Raw genomic sequence first — 21,136 nt, forward strand, 5'->3', positions numbered from 1 at the left:
GAAGTCAAATCAGTTGCCCACAAAAAAAGGTGGGTGTTTTGTCACTAGACTTCCCTGTAAAGATACAGCGCAGCTTAGGGAAGCCCTAGACCACCCCTTGTCTCTGAGGACAGCCCAGCTGAGCAGCAGTGTAAAAGAGTTTGGGTTGGGCCGTTGCCCTGGACCTTTGTGCTGGGCGCAGCCTCTCCCCGAGCCGTCTGCTCCTCCACGCCGTGGATGGCAGAAGCTGTGGCCTCCTTGCCCAGGTAGCCCAGCAGAGATAGGTACGTGTCTGTGCAGGTGCCTGGGGTCTGGTAGCCTGCTCCTTAGGAACACTTGTGTGGTAGGAAGTGGGACTGCCCCTTGGAAGAGCCACAAGTCCTGGCTTTTCCCTTCTCTTGTCCTGTGGCACTCCTATTCGTCATGTTTTCACCCATTAGATCACCCCTGCCTGGAGGCTGCCAGTCTGGGAAGGAGCTACAGGGGCTGAGCAGAGCCTTGAAGTTACCCTACCCCCAGCTGCAGGCATGGGCAAGTCAGAAGTACATCTTCCACTTAAAGATGTTCAAAGGAGCGTGGTCACCGCTCCTGGCAGCAGTTCCTCACCCAGGAGGTCACGCGTTGTTAGCAGAGCAGCAAGCAGCAGCTGGTGCATCCCTCCCTCCCTCCATCGCAGCATCACCCCGCCATGCAGACATTCACCCCTTCTCACAGACAAATGCTTTATCCTTAGAATCATTTTTATTATCAGTTCTGCTTTAGGTTAAACAGGCCTTAAGTATATAAAAATAATGTATACAAATTCACAATTAATGTTTTACATTTCTGGCTTAAAGGCATTTATAAGTTACACATTTATTTCCCTTCCCTCCCCTTTGAGCTTGTGTGTGATACTGAGCCGGCTGGTGCTTAGCATCTTAATTACAGCAGGAAGCAGTCACTGCTCTGGCTTACAGCGAGGACTTAGCCTGGTCTAAAAGCTGGGGCTAGCGAGAACGCACATGGCAGCCACGCGTCCTCGCAGCAGGGCGAGCAGGGGCCGTTTAACAAAGTAAGCGCATTAACAGGTTAATTGCGACAGTGCATGGTTCGGATTTACGCAGCAGCAGCAGCAGCAGGGCAGGGGAGGAATCGAGTCCAGTGCTTTATTTGGAGGCTCGTGCAGCTCTCTGGCCTCCTTCTCCTGCGTGATTTCAGCAGTGACCCTGCAGCGTTTTGGGATCGTGGTGTTTGCTGCAGGGGCGGGAGGCTGCCTAGCACCTGCTGCATGTCGCGTCCTGCAACTGCGGGCTCACGGGGAGCAGCCTGGTGCTCCCCGAGGGCTGCTGGTCACTGCTGTCTCCGAGAGGCTCCAGCCCCGACAGCAGAGGCGGATGCCGGGGCTGCAGGAGGGCAGAGCCCTTCGGTACCACCTTGCAGAGAGTCGAGGACAGTAAATCCTCGACCCTGCTGCTGGTGGTCGTAGCTACGGAGCCTCCCCTGCAGCGAGGAACAGACGCACCGGAGCCTTAGGATCCTGGTGAGGTCCTGTGTATGGGTGTTACAGTCCCTGCTCCCGTAGCACAGACAAATTTTAAGGAAGACGTATAAAATCATTGTAAAATAGCACCCCTGCCAGCTCCTGGGGTACGGGAAGTGCCCAGGGTGGGATCTTTGCAGCAGGCTCCTCACTGGAGAGGAGGCGCAGCCCGTGCCTGCTCGGCTCTGCAGCAGAGGAGAACACGGGTCTCAAAGGGCTCTGCAAGGCCAGGGGAGATGTGCAGGGACGGCCGCGTCCCTGGCTGACAACCCTCCTCCCCTCCCGCAGCAGGAAATCAAAGGCACCAGCAAGCTGAAGAGTGGGGCACACCAGCGCGCAGGGCTGACCCCGAGACAGCCGTGCAATGGAGCAGCTCTGGGGTAGGGATGGGGCAGCCCCTCTTTTCCCTCCAGGACAAGTTACGGCCCGTTCTGTGCTCCCCCCTCCCTGCCCACACCCAGGAGGGTCCCCCAGCCCTGCCCGCCTGGAGGAGAGGAGCTCAGAGGCATGGCTAAGCAAGCGCCGGGGGATCCCTGAGCCGGACCCAAGGGCATGCAGGGTGGGAGCTGGCACGCTAAGCGGCTGGAGCAGCTAGGAGCAGGCACTGTCCCTCCACCCCGCGTCCCGGGCCGGCGGGCTGACGTCCTGTGGTCCCATCTGCATCAGGAGGATGGTCCTGCCCCGGTCCCGGCAGCTGCAGGGACGGCGCCGGTCACAGCGAGATGTCCGGCGTCGCCTGCAGGCTCTGCCCCGCAGCCCGTTTCTTGGCACTGCCGCGGCCCTTGTCTGCACGCCGGTAAGGGTTGTTCCGCAGATCTGCACCGGGAGAAGGCGCAGAGGCTGGCTGAGCTCCGCCTGCCCGCCCCGGCGAAGGCTGGGACCCAGTCACCCACCACCGCCCAGGAGTCGCCCCATTTGGGTACGAGGATGCTCGGGAGAAGTCCGACCCGCTGCGCGCAGAGACAGGAGGAGCAGCAGCTACGAACAACCAGCCTGTGGGACCCCGTCCCGCGGCTCTTTCAGTGCCCAGCACCATACCGTGGGGCTGGGGCTGATGCCGTGGTGCCCCTGGGGTTGGCTTTCAGCGTAGGGCAGAGTCCAGCCAGTCTGCCACGCAGCCGGAGGTGACGATGGGCTGAGATACCCAGGAGGGTGGCAAAGTCTGGCAGCCCCTGCCTGCGCCGTGCCCTCGCCCTGCGCCCGGCTGCCCCCACGTTACCTACAGAGGACTCTCCTCGTTGAAGCTCACGTCGCAGAAGAGCCGGGACGAGCGTTTGCCCGTCCGGGCCGTGAAAGGAACAGTTTTCAGAGCTGAGCAGAGCAATCCAGACAGACAGCGAGGAGGAGGAGGAGGAGGGAGGAGGAAGAAGCAGAAGAGGAGGAAGAGCTATGAGACAGGGCAGAGAGCTCTCGGCAGTTTTGCTGCATGGGACGGGAAGGTGCTACAGGTGGGTTTGGTCCCCACGATGGGGCTTGGTGGCCCTCCGGCTCCAGGCTGTGACAGCCCCCCACAGCCCCCACCACTGAGGGTCTCCCCGCTGGCACCGAGCGCTGGGTCTGCTGCAGGGGGGACGCCTGGCCGCTCACCTGAAATAATCTCTCACCTGAAATAATATCCTCAATGGCCCCGTCTTTTCCTTCATAGATGAGCGGCTCCTTCACCATCTGCTTCTTCTTCAGCTCTGCGATCATGTCCATCTGCTGCCGCTTGGCTTTCTGGATGGGCAGCTGCGGTTGGGGACAGCGCAGGGTGAATGGCATGGCCTCCCGCCACTCTGCAAAGGTGCCCCCCATCTTCACCCCCCCCCAGCTCTCCCCCACCAGAACCTGATTGCCCTTCCCCACCATGCAGCCCGCTCAGGGCTGGAGCGGAGCTGCCCCACCAGGACAGAGGGACACGTGGGGCACCTTCACCTCGGGCCTGTCCTCGCTGCCGGGGGAGCCGGATTCTGCCTCTTTGGCCGCAGCTTCTTGTTTCTTCCACAGCTCAATGTCCTGCTCTGCTTTCTTGGGAGAGGCACAGGGAGGGTGTGCTGAGCCGGGAGGGGGTCCTGCCACAGGACCGCAGCCTCCCCTTCCTCCCCTCGGCAGCCCCCAGCTCACCCCAACCCAGCTCAGCATCTCCGACTGCCCCGAAGGGCAGCACCGAGCCCTGGGGTCTCTCTGCCCCATGAGTCCCCAGCCTCGCCTGTGGCCTTTTCAGGTTACCCCAAAGTGGGGTCAGACCCCCCCCAACCCCAAATCCCCTCCCAACCCCCAGAAACAGGGCACCCCCCGTCCCCTCCTACCTTGTAGGCTCTGATGAAGCGCATGAACATGGGGAAGAAGGTGGTGGGGGGACTGGTCTTGGGGTTCTCCCCGAAGTACTCCACGGCCGACTCGTACGCCTCCTGCGGGCAGAGGCACCCCAATCCAGGAGGCCGGGGCTGGGCAGCAGCGCCCCATCGCGCCCCACCGCCTTCCAGCCTCTCCCACCTCGGCATCCCCCTCCATATCCCTCCCGGTTCCCAGCTCTCCCGCTGGAGCCACGTCCCACCCGGAGCCTCTCCCACAGGGCAGAGGCGTCAGCAGAGGGCACCCCAGGGTGTCCCCACCTAGGAATGGGGGGCCCAATCCTGCCCCATGATCCCGCACTACCCCCAGCACCCACCTTGGCGGTTTTGCTGTCAGCCTGCAGCTTCTCCATCACCTCCAAGTTGACCTTGAGGAAGTCCTTGAGCACCGGGCTGTCGTCCTGCCGCATGAACTCCTTGCGGGTCAGCTCCATCCCCTGCTGCAAGCTCCGCACGTCCTGCAACACGCTGTCCAGGGAGACTGCGGGGAGGGCGAGCAGCGCCGGGGTCAGGGCAGGCTCGAAGAGCCCCTGCGCCAGGGCTGCAGCCTGCTGCGACCCCCCCAGCCCGGTTCCCGCGGGCGCTACCTGTGCCCGCCTTGTCAAGGAAGTGCAGCTCGGTGTGGAAGCCGGTCAGCTCGGGGTACTTCTCCATGATCACCCGCACCAGGTAATGCAGCAGCGTTTGCTTGCGGTCCGTCGACTTCATCTCCAGGAGCTGGGAGAGAGCAGCGTCAGCCTCGACCTGCATCCTACCACCCCACCTCACCCCTGCTCAGGGCAGGCTCTGGTGGCCCGTCATCCCCGCGGCTGGTTCTGCATCCCTCCATCCCCACGGCTGGTTCCCATCTTCCTCCATCCCCACGGCTGGTTCTGATCTTCCTTTGTCCCCACAGCTGGTCCTTGCATCCCTCCATGTCTCCGTATCTGGTCTCTGCATCCTTCCAACCCCACGGCTGGTTCTTGTGTACCTCCATCCCTTTAGCTCCTCCCCATGCCTCTCCAGCCCTATAGATGGTCTCTTCATCCCTCCGTTCCCACAGCTGATTCCTGTGTCCTTCCATCCCCACGGCTGGTCCCTACATCCCTATAGCTCTTCCCCATGCCTCTCCAAACCCTATAGATGGTCCCTGCATCCCTCCATCCCCACAACTGAATCCCGTGCCCCTCCATCCCTACAGCTGGTCCTTGCATCCTTCCATCCCTACAGCAGGTTCCCGTGTCCCTCCATCTCTACAGCTGGTCCCTGTGTCCCTCCGTCCCCGAGGCTGGGCGCTGGGCAGTGACAGTGCCCTCGCACACCGGGCAGCCCCGCGCCGACCCTACCGCGTCAAGGCTCTGCAGCCGGAAGCCGTAGGCTGCCCCGCGCTTGCTGCTGTTCATGTAGTTCCCGAAGGCCAGGACGATCTGTGGAGACACAACGGCTCGGGGACACAACCCGGCACGGATGGGGCACCCGGGGGGGGCACAGTGCCCACACGCACCCTGGCAGCACCCTGCGTGCACCCATCCCAGCGCGACGTCCCCCCGACCAGGGCCACCACACCCCAAACTCCTCACCTCGAGGATGTTGCGCAGTTTGCTGGAGGACTTGAGGGACATGGAGGCGGCGATGATGGCATTGAGTTGCTGTGGGTGGGAGGAGAACCGTGTGAGTCTCGCTGCAGGATGCCACCCCCTCGCAGCCCCCCACCCACAGCCACCCCGTGCCCCCTCCCAACACCCACCGGCATGAGCAGCTGGGCCGTGTCATTGAAGTTGCCCAGGAAGATCATGACGTTCATGCGCTCGGCCAGGCGTGGGATCTTGCTGAAGCGGATCATGAACTGGTCCTCATCCGAGAGCTCCTCCAGCGGCTGCTGCTCCCGCTCGAACTTCCCGATGAGCGTCCGCTCGTACTCGGTGGGCAGGAAGCGCAGCAGCAGCTCCAGAAAGTCGAGGCTCAGGGCTTGCTGGTCATACCTGTGGGTGGTGGGAAACCCCCAGCAGAGTCAGACCCTGCAGCAGGTCCCTCAACCCCCCCATCACCCGTGGCTGGTTCCCATCTTCCCTCCGTCCCCATGGCAGGTCCCTGCATCCCTCCATCTCTCCGTATCTGGTCCCTGCATCCCCCATCCCCACAGCTGGTGCCGTCACTCCTCCAGCCCCAGCACACCCCCCACCATCCCAACCCCTCGGTGTAGCTGGGCTTGCGCTGGGCTTGTAACTGGGCTTGTAGCTGGGCTTCTTCCGACCTTCTCCTGTCAAGGAGGGGACACTCACGTCTCGATGGCTGTGCAGATGTCCTGGACGCTGCGGCCGCCCTTGCGGAGGGTGATGGCCAGGTTCTTGGCTCGGTTGGACTCCATGAGGGTGACCTTGCTGGGAGCCTTCTGCGTGGCCTTCACCTTGAGGGCACTGATGTCCAAGCCGGGGCCCTGTGCCTTGGTCTTGAACTGCTCCTCAAAGTCACTCATGTCCAGCTCCTGCAGGGACACAGAGCTGAGGGCACGGTGGGGAGGTGACGCAGGACATCTGGGACGAGGACAGGGCCAGACAACCAGGACAAGGGGGAGAGGAGTGAGAGGATAAAGATGGAGCAAGGGGATGAGGTCAAGTTGAAGGGATGAGGATGGAGCAAGGGGACAAGGACAGGGACAGGACAAGGGGACAGGGAGGGGTAAGGAGGGGACGAGAGGACGAAGATGAGGAAGAAGACATGGACAGGATGTGAGGATGAGGATGAAGCAAGGGGACAATGGCGGGGTGACAGGAGAAGGATGGCAGATCCCATGTTGTCCCTCTCCATGGCGCCAAGGAGCTGCTCCAACCTCCAGCTCCTCCAGCAGCCACGCGACGCCACGGACGGGCGCAAGGCGGGCACGGGGGCAACCTCAGTGCGGGTGCGGCATGGACTGGGGCACTGGCCCAGCCAAGCACCCTGCGCCCGGCCCCCCCGTGTCCTCACCTGCAGCACCTTCTCGTCGTTGAGCTCGGTGAAGACGGTGCCATCGATCTGGCTCGGCTTCAGTGCCACCCAGTTGAAGACGGGCATGCGAAACTTGGTCTGGATCGGCTTCTTCACCTTCACTGTGGGGTGATGGGGAGGGAGGACATGTCACGGGGTGGGGGGGTCCCAAACCCACCCCAGGGTGCCCCTAGCCCTCGCCTGGGGGACGTCCCCACCGTCCCTGGGCCACACTCACCTGAACTGCTGGCAGCCTGGGGGGCACCCGGCCCGGCTGGGAGCTCCCCACCAAGGGGTGGGGGTGGTGGAGGGGGGACAGGGCCCTCCAGCCCCCAGGGGCGGTGGGGGTGGCGGCGGCGGCACTTCGGCGCCTGGGAGTGGAGGGGCTGGGGGGGCCGGCGCCTGCGGGCAGTGGGGGTGCAGGGGGCAGCGGGGGCCGGGCTCAGCCCCCGGCAGCGGTGGGGGGAGGAGGGGAGGGGCGGGGGGCGGCTGGTGCTGGTGGGGGAGACGGGGCCGGAGCCGGAACATCTGCAAGGGAAAGAAGATGTGGGTGAGATGGGGCACAGCAGGGCACGGTGCCACCACCACGTTCCCTCTGCCACCGAGTGACTCTGCGTCCCTGGGCACATCCCCACACCCCACCTCAGTTTCTCTGCCCAGAGACACGCTGCCACCCCTCCTCTGTGCCGGGTGTCCCCGCCGGGAAGGGGACATCATGGGCTGCCGCCATCCCCCCGCGCCGTGGTACCTGTGCTGGTGGCGGTGGCCTCTCCGGTAACCACGGGGGCTGCTGGGGCTGCTGGGGTTTCTATGACGACGGGGACAATTTCGATGGCGACGTCTCCGTCAGGCCCACGCAGGATCTGCACCAACCCCTTCTCCTCCAGCTCCGCCAGCCGCCGCTCCAGCGCCAGCCGGTAGCACTCCTGGGGCTGCGGGGCTGGCGGGCTGGGTGGCCGCGGTGGGCTCAGCTGCTCCTGCAGTGGTGACAAGCCCCGGCACATCACTGGTGTCTCACTGCACCCCTTAAGCCCCGGTCCCCCAGGCACCCATCCCTTCCTCCAGCATCGTAGCACCCACGGGTGCTCACCCTCAGCGCCTCCAGCTCCCGCCGCGCCTGGCTCAGCTGCTTCTCCAGCTCCGCTATCTTGGCCATGGAGTCGTTCTCCGCATCCTGCAGCTTCTCCGTCAACTGCGGGGGATGAGGCGACATCGCTCAGCCCCATCCCCGTCCCTCCCTCGGGGCTCACGTCAGCAGCTCCTGCCCACGCGCCCACGTCCCACCTGGCTGACGTGCTCCTGCAGCTCCTCCATGTGCTCCAGCACGGCTGTCTTGGTCTCCGAGTCCTCCAGCATGGCCCCCACGTCGAAGACGTTGTCCAGGTAGGCTTGGATCTGCACCTGCAGCTTGTCGCTCTCGGTGAGACGGAGGCTCTGCCATGGGACAGCCGGTGGCACCGTCACGGCCAGTGGCAGCCCCCCAGCACCCACCCACCTCCGGCATCAGGGGCTCAGCACCGGGGCGGTGCAGGATCACCCACCTCCAGGTAGTGGTCCAGCCCCAGGTGGGTGAACTCGTACTGCAGGAAGACGCGGAAGTTCATGTTCTCCACAGAGTGCACCACGATGTTGATGAACTGCATGCAGGCCACCTGCGGGACGGGCACAGGCTCAGCGCGGCCACCGGCGTGGCACAGTGGCCCCGTAGTCCTTGGGGACACGGTGCCCCAGGGACTGCACAGTGGATTGGTAGCCCTCGGGGACACGGTGCCCCTGGGGAAGGCATGGTGGTTTCACAGCCCTGGGGAAGGACCAGCGGCTCAGCAGCCCTTGGGAACATGCTGCCCCGGGGACAGCACGGCAGCTGAGAAACCCTTGGGGACACGATGGCCTGGGGACAGTATGGTGGCTCAGCAGCCCTTGGCGACATGATGCCCTGGGGACAGCACGGTGGCTCAAGCAGCCCTTGGGGACACAGCACCCTGGGGACAGCACAGTGGCTTGACAGCCCTTGGGATGCAGCACCCTGGGGATGGACCAGCAGCCCTTGGGGACGGACCAGCAGCCCTTGGGGACACAATGCCCTGGGGACAGCAGAGCACCAGCCCCCCCAGCCACTCACCATGAAGTCGATGTTGGTGTCCTCGTTTCGGAAATACTCCATCAGCTTCTCAAAACGGTTCTTCTCCCCGCAGACCTGGGGTGGGAGCAGGGGGCTGAGGGCCAGGAGGGACACGGCCAGGGTGGGCACCCAGGGGGGTGGCAGGGCAGGAGGCACCCGCTGGTGACACCGTCCCAGCCCTGCCAGGTGCCGCCAAGTGCCTGGTCCAGCTGGGACATAGCGCTGGGGACACGTGCTGGCATGGGGACATCAAGCCCAACGGCCGGAGCATCCCCAAGCGAGTCACAGGATGGGCATGTCCAGGGTGGATGATGCCCTGGTGATGCAGGGCTCTGCCACACACAGGGAAACCAAGGCACGAATCCAGCCAGACCGCGGGTGTCAGCGTGGGAACTGCGCGTCCCTGCTGGGGACTCACCTCCTTGAAGTTGTCAAAGGCGGCCAGGATGATGTCGTGGCCACCTCGGACCAGGCAGACGGCAGCCAGCAGCTCCAGCACCAGCGCCTTGGTCCTGGGGAGACACGAGGGGGTTGGGGCCATGGCGTGGGCAAGGGGACGGAGGGACAGGAGGACGGGGGACGGGTCCTACCTGGCGTTCTTGTTGTTGAGGCTCAGGGTGATCTCATTGACACAGGCTGGGTGGTTCATCACCAGGCTGAAGCCAGACTTGGGGGGGAAAAAGAGCATTAATGGGGTCGTGCATCCTCCTGTCCCCACCCCAGGGGTGCTCCAGGACCTTGGGACGTCCCCATCCCACGTCCCCACCACACCTGAGGTTGATTGAGGACATCTGAGCAAGGGGATGGAGAACGGCTCCCAGCCCAAACCCTGACCCTGAAGACAGCCCCGCAGGGGCTGGAGACCTCTGGGGAGCCCCAGGTGGGTCCCTGAGGACGCTGCCCTCTCCCACCTGGTAGTTCATGATGGCGCGCAGACACATGATGCAGACGTGGACGTCGTCCTTCTGGCTGACGAGGCGGGAGTTCCTCAGCGCCTTCCTGCTGTGCGAGGGGTTCAGCCTGGGTGGGCGAGAGGGCGGCTGAGCGGGGCCGGGGGGCGGCCGGGAGGCGCAGCGCAAGCGGGGAGGGGGCAGCGCATGGGGGGTGGCAGCAGGGGCGGAGGGATACCAGGGGACCCAGGCGGTTGCGTCCCCACGGGAGAGACCCCCGTGTCCGTGCCCGTCTACAGGCCCTTGGGCTGGTGGGGTGATGGGGATGGGATGGAGGTCGGGTGCCCCTCATGCGCACGGGTGGTCTCGGAGGCTCACCGGGGCGGGCAGGAGCTGCCGGGTGACCTGGGGCTACTGTCCCCATCACTGCCCGGGGCGCTGCAGGGGACGCTGGGGTGGACGTGGCGGAGGAGGGTGTGGATGTGCTGGTTCGAGAGGCAGCAGCTGGAGGCGTGTTAGAGCCTGCAGGACAGGAGGGAGAAACGGGGCTCCCGTGTGGCCCCTGGGACACCCGGGCTCGGGGACACGGGTGGGGGACAAGGGCTGGGACCCCCTGTGAGCGCCACGTCACTCCTGACCTGCCCCTGGGGCTGGGGGGACACCCCGGCTCCTCCAGAGCTGCTGGCAGGTGGCGAGGGACCCCCGCGGTCCCCGAGGTGCCACATTACGGCTCCCAGGGTGACTGCGGTGGGGTGTCCCCTGGGACCCCCCTGCCTGCTGGGGATGCCGCACAGGCACCGTCCCCAACACCGGTGACTGGCAGCGGGGTCCCGCCGGGGCATCCCCGTCCCGCCAGCGCCCCGGCCCCGTCACCTACCGTCAGCACGTCCCCGGCAGCGTGCAAGAGAAGAGCGGGGTTAGAAGGGGGCTGCGGGGGCGAGAGGCGCCAAGCGAGAGCCACCGGCCACCGGGACCGGCTGCGGGGGCGCAGGCCCGTTCCTCCGCCCTGGTTTTAAACCAGGGGGCTGTGATTTGCTCACGAAAAATCCCCAGCACCTCCAATTTTTGCTTATTCATGGGTTTTACCCAGAGCATCCCACAAGGGTCGCGGTGCCGGGCTGGGGGGACCGATGCAGCCCAGCTCCCGGCAGCGTTTGTCCCTTGCGCACGCACATCGGGACGTGGCTTTGTCCCCCGTCAAACCAGCGCTGGGGACCCATTTTTAGGACGAGGCCTGCGTCTCCCTGCCGAGCCCCTCTCCAAGCACAGCGCGGCTGGGGTGCGGCGAGGCAGAGAGCGGGGGGACACGGCACGGGGATGGGGGGGACACGAGGGACGCGGGACCACGCGTTACCTGACGGTGAGGTGCCGCACTTTGGAGGAGCCCTGGGTGGGGGACGAGGAGTTGCTTTTGCTCAGGTCCTCCAGCGACCACTCCAGGACCTTGCCCTTGTCGGAGCCTGGGCTCCCGTTCTCGGCGCTCTCCATGTCGTACCTGGAGGCCGATGGGGACACAGGGATGGGTGAGATGTGGCACCCCGACATGGGCAGGCACCCCCCCTGGGGTCCCCAGGGCTGGGGCATGGAGGTGTTGGGGATGCTCTGCTCAACCCCAGGCACGGAGCATCCTTAGCTCCATCACTCTGATGATGGGGGAGAGCACCCCGGGGACCCCCGCCAGCCCCCCCGAGCCCCAGGGGAGGCTGATCCCGGCCTTGGGGAAGGGGCACCCGATGGGGACGTACGTGACAGAGCACTGGGCGAAGGCGAGATACTCCAGCAGCACGTCCAGCCCCTTGTTCTCCTCGTTGAGGAACTCCTGGACCCAGCTGGGGGTGCAGGGGGTTAGTGGGCTCTGCCAGCCCTCCTCATCCTCCCTTCTCCCCCCCACCAGACCCTCAGCAGAGCCACCCCTGGTCAGAGGTCCCCAGCAGGGGTGGGACACGCTGGGGACACAAGGTGGCACCACAAGCTGGCACTTCACGGAGGCAGGTGGGTACCATGGTGACCCCCGCTTCTGATGCCCAGAAGACACAGCTCGAGGACTGCGCTGCCACCACCACTGCCACCACCGCCACCACTGGCACTACTGCCACCACTGTCACCACTGCCACGGCTGGCACTACTGCCACCACTGCCACCACCACCACCACCGCTGGCACTGCTGCCACCACTGCCACCACTGCCACCGCTGCCACCGCTGGCACTACTGCCACCACTGCCACCACCGCCACCACTGCCACCATGACAGGACAGCCCGGCCCTGGGTGGCAGGACCACGGGCACCCACGGCTCAGCACCCACAATACCACAAGGGGCCAGGGCACCCAGGGTGGGACGGGGGCCCATCCTGGCGCCCAGGGGGTACCAGACAGCCAAAATGGGGTTCGGGTCCTACAGCACCTATGGCACAGCTGGCTGCGTCACCACCCCCGTCCTCCCATCAGAGCCAGCCCAAAGCCCCCAGCCTCCGCATCCCACTGCCACCCCCACAGCCAGAAGCCACCGGCACACCAGTCCCTGTCCCAGCAATGCTGGGGACAGCAGCAGCAGCCAGGTGACAACGAAGACGCCCCCAGCTCCCCCTTCCTTACCCAATGTAGTTGGTCCTCAAGGAAATCTCCAGCTCCCGGAGCACCTGCGTCGACTCCTGCACTCGCCTCTTGAACTGGGGGACAGGGAGAGCCGTTGGCACGGTCCCCAGCTGCTGGCACCGTCCCCATGCCCAACCCGGGACGGGGACAAGGGGTAGAAGGGGGAGCCCTCACCTTCCTGCTTACGCCACCCGTGTCCAAGTAGCTCTTCAGCTTCTGGATGTAGGCGGACGGTGGGTTTTTCACCTGGAAACGCTCCTACAAGCCCCGGAGAGAGGCTGAAACCAGGCCACCCACCCACAGCATAGGGACATGCCACCGTCCCCGCAGCAGCCACCGTGTCCCTGTCCCCACCCCTGCGCTGCACTGATGTTTAATCAGGTTAATAAGCACTGTATCGCTAACAGAGATGGGTGTTGGCGCTTGGCCCACGCCACGAGTGGCACTTGGGGACAGGGACACCACTGGGGACACCGTGACACCCAGACCTCACCTGGTCACAGATGAGCTCCCACTTCTTCTCGTTGTCGTACTGGTTGAGCAGCTTCATCTTGTCCGGGGGCAGGTTCATGGAGTTCTGCAGGGTGATGGGTGTCAGGGCCGGGGGGCACCCCCAAAAATACCCCCTGGGGCTGTAGCACCCACAGCCCACCCAGCACTGGGTGTCCTTGCTCAGCAGTGGGATGATGGGGACATTCGTGGGAGGATGGGGACATCGGTGGGAGGATGGGGACACTGGTGGGAGGATGGGGACACCGCCATTCCCGGGATGTTGGCATCCCACCAGCCATGGACCCATCAGCAATGTCCCCACCTGGGGGTCCCCGAGGTGGAGGGCAGGAGGTGTTAGTGGGGGACAGGAGGAAAAACTGGACCCGTCCATCTGTGTGACGAGTGCACAGTGCTCCCAGCCTCAGCCAGCCCAGTCCCAGCAGAGCCGCTTGGGGTGAGGGACGGGGACACAGGCTGGTGACACAGCTGAGGAACCAGGAGTCTGGGCCCTGCTTGAGGGTGACGGTCACCTCCGAGTCCCCCCGCCGTGGGCGCGTGACGCGCCTGGCTGGTGAAATCAGTGTTTCTTCAGAGACATGATGTCAGGGCAGGGTCTGGTGTGTCACCATGTCCCTCCGTGCCACCATTGCACAACCGCGGCCCCCACTGCCCCCCCGGGGCTGCCCCGGCAGGATGTGACGTGGTTTCCGCTCTCCAAACGGCACGAGGCAGCTGCCGAAACTGCTCTGCACCATGGCTGGGGCTCCGGGAGGCCCCGGGTGCGGGTCCTGCCTCTGGGGTCCTTGGGGACACAGCGGGTCCCTGAGGGACACCATGGGGTGACCAGCAGAGCCTTTAATGGGGCACCCACCATGGCCTGGGCCATGCTGGGAGCTCAGCTCAGGTCATGGCCGATTTATTTTCCCAAAAGACCCATTTCTTGGTGATCCAGCCCCCAGGGAAAAGCAGGAACTGAGGCTGTTGCTGGCCCGGAGAACTCAGGCAAGCTGGCACAATGGCACGTGGAGCCGATGTACGGCCCCAAGTCACCCTTAACCTCCAGTTTTGGGGTCCCCTGATGTTGAGGATGGGGGTGTGGGGTGCATACACCCCTGGGACACCCACGTCCCTGGAGAAAAGGCACCTCACAGGGGTTTGGTTGCTCATGGAGGAGAAGGTCCAAGAGGAGAGGTGCCACGGCGGCGGGCAGGAGCGGAAACCTCACCGCCCGCCTCCACCGAGGACCTGTCGAGCTGCTTTCGCAAGAAGCCAAAGCCAGGACACGTGGGCGGAGAGGAGCTGGCGCTCGGCTGGATTTGGCCAGGGAGGGTAAAATTAGGCTGCAGGGTCAGAAATAGCCTCATTGCAAAGCCGCTGGGGCTGCACCGGAGCTGCCGGGTGGGTCCTGGGATGGGCGAGGTAGCAGCAGCACCTGGGTGTCCCCTTTCTGGGGAGCCCTGTCCCCATGGTCCCCAAGTTGCCATCCTTGGGATGGATGAGACCCTCCAGGAGGGTCAGACCAAGGGGCGGGGCTGTGCCGAGAGGGACCATGCACCCAAACACCCCACCCAGAGCGCCAGCAGCACCCGTGGCACCCTCCGTGGGACAGTCTGTTGGGTGCCCTCAGCAGAGAGGAGATGGTGACACCCACCACATGGACCATCTCTTCCAGTGACCATGTGTGGGACCTGGAAAAACCCGGACCAACCGTCTCTGGTGGGACAAGACCTCCTGCAGGCTCCCTGCCCCGAGGACGCAGGCGGGGCAGGGGGATGCTGGGGATGTCCCTATGGAGGTGGCTCTGCCACCGAGCCCTGCGGTCCCTTCCTCACAAGCAGGGCTGGGCCGGGTGGCAGGATGTGGCACGGTTCGGGTACAAACTGGGTGGTGGCTGCGTCCCGCTGCGGCCCTGGGAGGGCATGTGGTGCTGGAGGGGGGAGGAAGTGGCTCCGCTGTGGTCCCCAGCATCAGACGGCAGCACAAGAAACCGGTTCTCGTTTCCTGCCGGGGAGGGGGGGACCGGTGCTGCAGGACGTGTGGGGCAGGGTGGATGATGTGGGTCCCAGTGGGAAACGTGGGGCAGGGCAGCAGCCGAGCACCCTGCAGGTGCCAGAGGAAGGACTTAGTCCTCCTCCTCTTCCTCCTTGCAGGACAAGGATAGAGGGGCCACAGGAACTTGCCCCGAGCAGCCACTTCCCACCTCCCGTCATCCAGCACCCAGCACCCTCCAGCCAGCACCCAGCACCCTCGTCTCACCCTGGCGTGGGGCTTCCCCAGCCTTCCCCCAGCCTGCCAGCAGCGTCACAGCCCACCGCGTTACTGAATGGATGCCACCAAATGTCCCCTGCCAACCCTCCTGGGACACGAGGCGCCACGGAGCCCATGGTGCCATCCCCCCCATGCCCAGCGCCAGGTTGTGGCCAGCTGGGATCCCCCATCTCAGCTGATATCGGCTGCGGGGTTGAGCCAGGCTTTACCCTACACCTAAAACTAAGACTGGGGGGAGGGAAAGCAGCACCTACATCATTTTCCGGTATGAAAAGACCTTTTCATATCGGCGGGGTGGGGTGCGGAGCTATTTTGAGTGTCAGACACCTTCTTTTTGTTCCGCACGCGAGCGGACAGAGCTGAGCGAAGCCAGGCTCTGCACCAAACCCCAGCACAAATGATTCAAAGCATCCTTTACGGAAGTGTTTGCTCTGCAAAACACCGACGGGCTCAAGTGAAAGCCAGGCTGAACCCAGGAAGCATCATTTCTGGGGCACGTGGGGGATGTGCATCCACAGAGCGGGGATGGAAAGCCTTGATGGCGTGGGGCCTGGGAGAGCATCTCAGCCCGGACATCGGGTACCAACCCTGCCTGCTGCAGGGAAGGGGCCGGAGCAGCCCCGAGATGGTGGTTTAGGGGCTTCCACCAACCGGTTGGCCATGGGAAGGAAGTCACCAAGTCACCAAGTGCCCGGGCTGGTGGCCAATGGACCACACCACTCCTGGGATGCTCCATCCCCGTGGCCACGGAGCGCGATGCTCCCACTCAGGGGGGTTTGGGGCATGCCCAGCCCCGCAGCGCCAGCCCTCCCGTGGTGTCCCCTCCAGAGACCCCAACTGCCACTGGATACGTCCTCCTGCCTCTTCCCGAGGTTCAGCACCCGACACCCAGCAGGATCAGGCCCACCCAGGGCTCTCCCAGCCCCAGCATGCAGCAAGCTGGGCTGGGCGACGCTCCCAAGACCGGCTCATCCCACCAGGGAGTCTGGATCCAGCTGGATCCCAAACCCACCATGTGCCAGGCAGGGACAAGCTGGTGGAGGAGCAGACAGGTCCCCGCTGATGGCCAGATCTGGCTGCGAGGGTGGCAAGGAGTGGGCTAAGGGATGAGCGGCCGCTACTGCCTGCTGCTCCTGGCTCTATTTTAAGAACAAGGAGAAGCTGCTCTCGGCACAGGCTGGGGAGATGAGCCTGATCCAGCCACCGCGCCCGCATCCCCGCCGGGTGCCTGCCTGCCCACCCTGTGCCCGCAGACGGGGGAATCCCTGCGCCGCGATGCCCTCCTGAGCCAGCCAGGGCCGGATCCAGCCATGTAGGGGTGCTGATCCAGCAACACAGGGGGCCTGATCCAGTCACCCGGGGGATCCCTGCCCCGGGATGCCCTCCTGAGCCAGCCAGGGCCGGATCCAGCCGCACAGGGTGGGCTGAGCCAGCCGTGTGGGGGGCCTGATCCATCCATGCAGGGGGATCCCTGTGCTGGGACTCCCTCCTCATTCAGCCAGGGCCTGATCCAGCCACGTACGGCAGCTCTCAGCTCACAGCCCGCTTCCCTTCCCATCCAGGGCACACGTCCCCCATGGGGACACCTCACCGCAGCACCCCCAGCCCCCAGCCAGACCTGGCCACCACACCGGGACCGGGCTGGGGACGGATCCAGCAGAAAGCTGAGCATCAGTTTTCTTTCACAGTTGAGCTGAGGCCAACTCCACGGCCAGGGCTCACTGGTGACCGGTCCCCCGCTGGGGCCAACAGCACATCTGCAAACATCTGCAAACATCTGCAGCAGTGACGTTTGCCGCTCTCTCCCCCAGGTCCCAGGAGAAGCGGCAGCAAAGCCCCCGCCAGCAAAACCTCCAGCCGGAGCAGCCCCCATCCCCATCAGCCACCGTCCTCAAGGCTCCAGCCGAACCCTCCCAGCTGTTTTTGGCTTCACCGCCACCACACCCTCGACTCACAATTTCATTTACATATTCCCAACTGCTACCTCTTGACATACAAAGGGGGAAAAGATCCCAACTGCTCCAAGCAGGAGCATCCGAGCGCTCCCATCCCAGCAGCAGAGGTGCTCCTCTTCCTCCACTCCATCCCAAAAAGCCACCTTGGCACCTCCCAAACCACTTGGCACGGGGACAACCCCTCCCATCGCTCTGCCAAAGCAGCATCTGCCATGGTGCCCTAGCTGGGAAGAAGCCAGCTTTGGGGGAATAAGACTGAATTCCCCATTTCTCGGCACGTGGTGGGTTTATCGGTCCCCTCCCTGGTGGCTGTTTGGACCCCTCAGACTCTGCCATTGGCTCTTCTGCCAGGCTTTGCCCCACCAGCTCTCCCAGTTTGGGATGTCCAGCCCAAAACTGGTTTGTGCTGATCTGCTCTCACAGCATCTCCATGCTCTCACAGCATCTCCGTAGCCGTGGCAACGTGCTGGATCCGGATCATGCCCCACCGGGAGATTCCCAACCCATCACCTCCTGCTCCATCACTGATCTCACAAGCTCAGGAGGTGGAAAAATTGAATCCTGAGTCAAGGAACGTGGTTGGGGTAGGTGAGGGCGGAGGCACTCCCCTGTCCCTGTCCCCCCAGGGGTCCTGCTGCCCCCCCGGCCATGAGAAGGGGGAAGGGAACCTGCGAAAGGAGGAAGCGAGATTGGGACAGCCGATTTCATAAGATGCCCGGTTCCTGTCTGGCCAAAATCCAGTCCCCTGGGTCCCCCTGGCTCCCGGGAAAGGGCTTTCCCTTGGGATGGAGGAGGTCGGGTGGTGGCGAGGGCCTGGAGCAGTGCTTTCCCCTTTTCCGATCGTTTTTTGGTTTAGGATTTCCAACCTGCTGCCACCCAACCAGGCGGAAAGTGCCATTTCCTGAGGCCTTGCAGCAGCAGCGGAAGCACCCCGAGGTTCCTGGCCACCCGTCCCCTCCTGCCACTGCTGCTGCGGCCCCCGGGAGCCGTCACCCAGCTCAGCCACCCGCCGCCCTCCGCGCCGCCAACAATGGGCGTCCCACAGCAAAGCCCCTTCCTTGGGCATTTCAGGGGTCCCATGAGGATCCCCACCTTGCAAAGCCCTTCGCCATCATCACCCCGTGGCCGCGCCGAGCCTGAGCTGATGCTGCCGGCGGCAGAGAAGCGGCAGCGGCTCCGGCTGCAATGCCCGTCCCCAAATAATCCTCCTCTAAACGCCGTGAGATAAAAAAGCTTCCAAATAATTTGCTCTCGGAGCCGGGGTGGGTCCCACCGAGCAGATCCCGGCGCGCCGGCGCTGGCGGGAGCTTTTGCCCGCGGCCGCTCCCGGCACGGGGTGGGCAAACGGGCTCCATCTCCCGCCGGGGGACCAGGGGATTAAAGCAGCGATTTTTTTGCCCTGCTCCCAGCCTGACCCTCCGCCACGGAGCATTTTTTGGGGGGGCAGGGGTACGGGACGGAGCGTGCCCCGGCTTCCGCGATGGGACCGCGGCCGGCACGGCGCGAAGGTCACGGCCAGCCGGCCCCGCTCAAGGACGGCGGGGCGCGGGCGGGAGCTGGTCTCCCGCAGCCCCGAGCTGTTCCGCGGAGCTGCCATCCCGCCGGAACGCGGCTCCGGCATCGCCCGCCGCTCGCCCCCGGCTGGAGCCGGGGAGGCCGGGAGCGATGCCGGTGGTTTTCCCCCGGGAGAACGGCACCGGGGAGGAGGAGGAGGTGAGCCGAGCGCTTTGACATCCGCAGCACCGGCTGCCTGCGGCACGCTGCCGGCTCCGGGCCCTGCCGCCGCGCCGGCTCCCCGCCATGGCGGAGCGTCCCCGGGAGCCGGAGAGCCGGGGTCACCCCGACAGCTCAGGGCCGGATCCCCCCCCCTCCCCCCACGAGAGCGCCGGGGAGGCAGCCCCGGGTCGGGAGCATCCCCCGGGCAGGGTCGAGCATCCCCGCGAGTAACGGGGCCGGGGGGGGGGGGAGGAAATGATTAGTAGTAATAACGAATAATAATAGAACAAACTAGCAAATAGACCGGCATAATAATGACATATCGCCCTCACAATTACAACACTCAAACACCGCGATGGTGGCGGGGGCGACGGGGACGGCAGCGACGGTGACCACGAGAGCCCCCGCCGCGCGGTCCCCGCGCCCCCGCCGCCCCACTCACCAGGACGCGGCCGAAGCGCTCCTCCAGCTCGGCGGCCGCGGGCATGGGCTGCCGGGCGGGCGGCGGGGCGGCGGCGCTGGGGGGGGGGACCGGGAGCCGGGCGTCGCGGCTCTCCCGCCCCGCGGCCCCCCCGTCCATGCCCCCGGCCGCGTTGCCCATGGCGGGGCGCGGGATGCGGCAGCGGCGGAGCGGCGGGGCTCGGGGCCGGGGCCGGCGCCGGGGCCGGGGCCGGGGCGGGGGTGGTTCTCTGCCCCTTCTCCGCTGCCGCTCTCGGGCGTTTGCAACTTCTCCGGGGCGTTATCGCGGCGTGAACGCCTCCGCGCTCCCCCCGCCCCGCGGGCCGGGCTCCGCCGCGCCCCGGCCCCGGCCCCGGCCCCGCTCCCGGCCCCGGGGGCGGCCCCGGCACCTGCGGCCCCGGCGGGGCTCGGCCGGCCCCGCCCGCGCTTGCCCTGCCTCGCCCGGGGGCTTGGGTTTAAACCTTCCTTCGCTTCGTTTGCTGCATTGTTTAGTTGGTTCTTGTCATTTCCTTTCTTTTTTATTTCGTGCGTCTGTTATTTTATTTTACTACCTTAGTGTTTAGTTTATTACGTTATTTAACTTTTATTTCATTCGAGTATTTATTTTAATTTTTAATTTCCATCTGTTATATTATTTTATTTTATTTCAGTTCATTATTTTACTTCATTTTCATCTTATTTATTGGTTTGATTTGATTTGATTATTTACTTTTTAAGGTTTATAATTATTTATTTTATTATTTTATTTTATTTTACTTTAATTTTTAATCTTATTTGTGGATTTTATTATTTGTCTTATTTTATTTACTTCTTAATTTTATCTTATTACTTTATTTTATTTTTTTAAGGGGCAGATGGGAGGAAGGAGGGCAGCCGGGGGGGTTGGGCTCCCTCCCCCTCTTCCCGTCTCTCCCCACCTTGGCCATCACAGGAGGGAGAGCTGAGGCTGGGCAAACTCATTGCAGCCCTGGGCAGCCCGCCCTGCGCAGGGGACCTCTGGAGTGTGTGACACCGGGTCTGGGGACTCCCTGGCTGGGGACCCGCACGTAGCGCCAGGGTTGGCATGGTGTGGGCAGGAGACGGCCCTGCCAGGACGGACAGATCCTGGTGGACTGGGATGCTCCTGCTTTGCCGCTGGGCCGGGATAAAGCTGGACAAGCAGAACCACCTCACCCAAGGGTGCCATGGGCAGGAGACACACGGGGATGGAGCCAGCATTGGCATCCGTGCTCCCCGCCGGCTCTCCCAGGGCAGCCGCAGCACCCGTCACCTTCGGCAGAGCATCCTCCAGGCGCGGCCGGGGATGCGGCAGCCAGTTTCACCCCATCAACGCACAACTCCTGCCTGCTCCCTGCCCGCGCAGAGCAAGGCATCTCCCAATGGCTCCTGCCACACCGGCACCAATAACTGTAGCTCCAAACCACCGCCAGGACACGAAGCACATTATTCCACTGAGATTTGGCGAGATCTGGCGAGATTTGGCAAGACTTGCTGAGATTTGCTGAAATTTAAGATTTGAGGAGAGATCTGCTGAGGGATGGGTGGAGGACAAATCCAGGTGGGATTTGTCCAGGATCCACCATGGTCCAGAACCCCCCACGCAGCTCCAGGGCCGGATGCCAGCGTTACCACATCCGTCCAGCTCTCGTAGCATCTCCTGTTCGGCAAGACCTGCCGAGGTGTCGGCGCAAGGTGCTCGGCACCGCAGAGACCGGGGGAACGTGCCGGACCTGTTCTGCCAACCTCTCCTGCCCTCTGGAAACCCCAAATCCCAGCTGGGGGACGCGCGACGCGAGCAGGCAGCTGCCACCGATTCCCGAGCTGCCCTTGGCGCGATGCTGTGTCCTCCCCATCATCTCTGGG

General features: G+C 64.2%; 1 protein-coding gene across 1 annotated transcript; it reads right to left on the minus strand.

Annotated features, from left to right (window-relative positions):
* Window positions 1-713: 713 nt before the first annotated feature.
* FMNL1 (formin like 1) lies at window positions 714-19,500 on the minus strand. The gene is given in 28 exon segments (XM_072885931.1): window positions 714-2,314; window positions 3,103-3,226; window positions 3,407-3,505; window positions 3,787-3,888; window positions 4,149-4,312; window positions 4,419-4,548; window positions 5,157-5,237; window positions 5,391-5,459; window positions 5,558-5,792; window positions 6,093-6,295; window positions 6,778-6,899; window positions 7,016-7,118; window positions 7,120-7,177; window positions 7,179-7,305; window positions 7,526-7,754; window positions 7,868-7,969; window positions 8,062-8,211; window positions 8,319-8,429; window positions 8,900-8,974; window positions 9,318-9,411; window positions 9,490-9,566; window positions 9,811-9,919; window positions 11,144-11,284; window positions 11,535-11,618; window positions 12,384-12,457; window positions 12,558-12,641; window positions 12,877-12,960; window positions 19,257-19,500. Coding segments are annotated over 28 exon segments (3,294 nt in total). The 5' UTR covers window positions 19,416-19,500; the 3' UTR covers window positions 714-2,210.
* Window positions 19,501-21,136: the final 1,636 nt, after the last annotated feature.

This window comes from Ciconia boyciana, chromosome 22 (assembly GCF_034638445.1).
Source record: "Ciconia boyciana chromosome 22, ASM3463844v1, whole genome shotgun sequence".
Classification (NCBI taxonomy): domain Eukaryota; kingdom Metazoa; phylum Chordata; class Aves; order Ciconiiformes; family Ciconiidae; genus Ciconia; species Ciconia boyciana.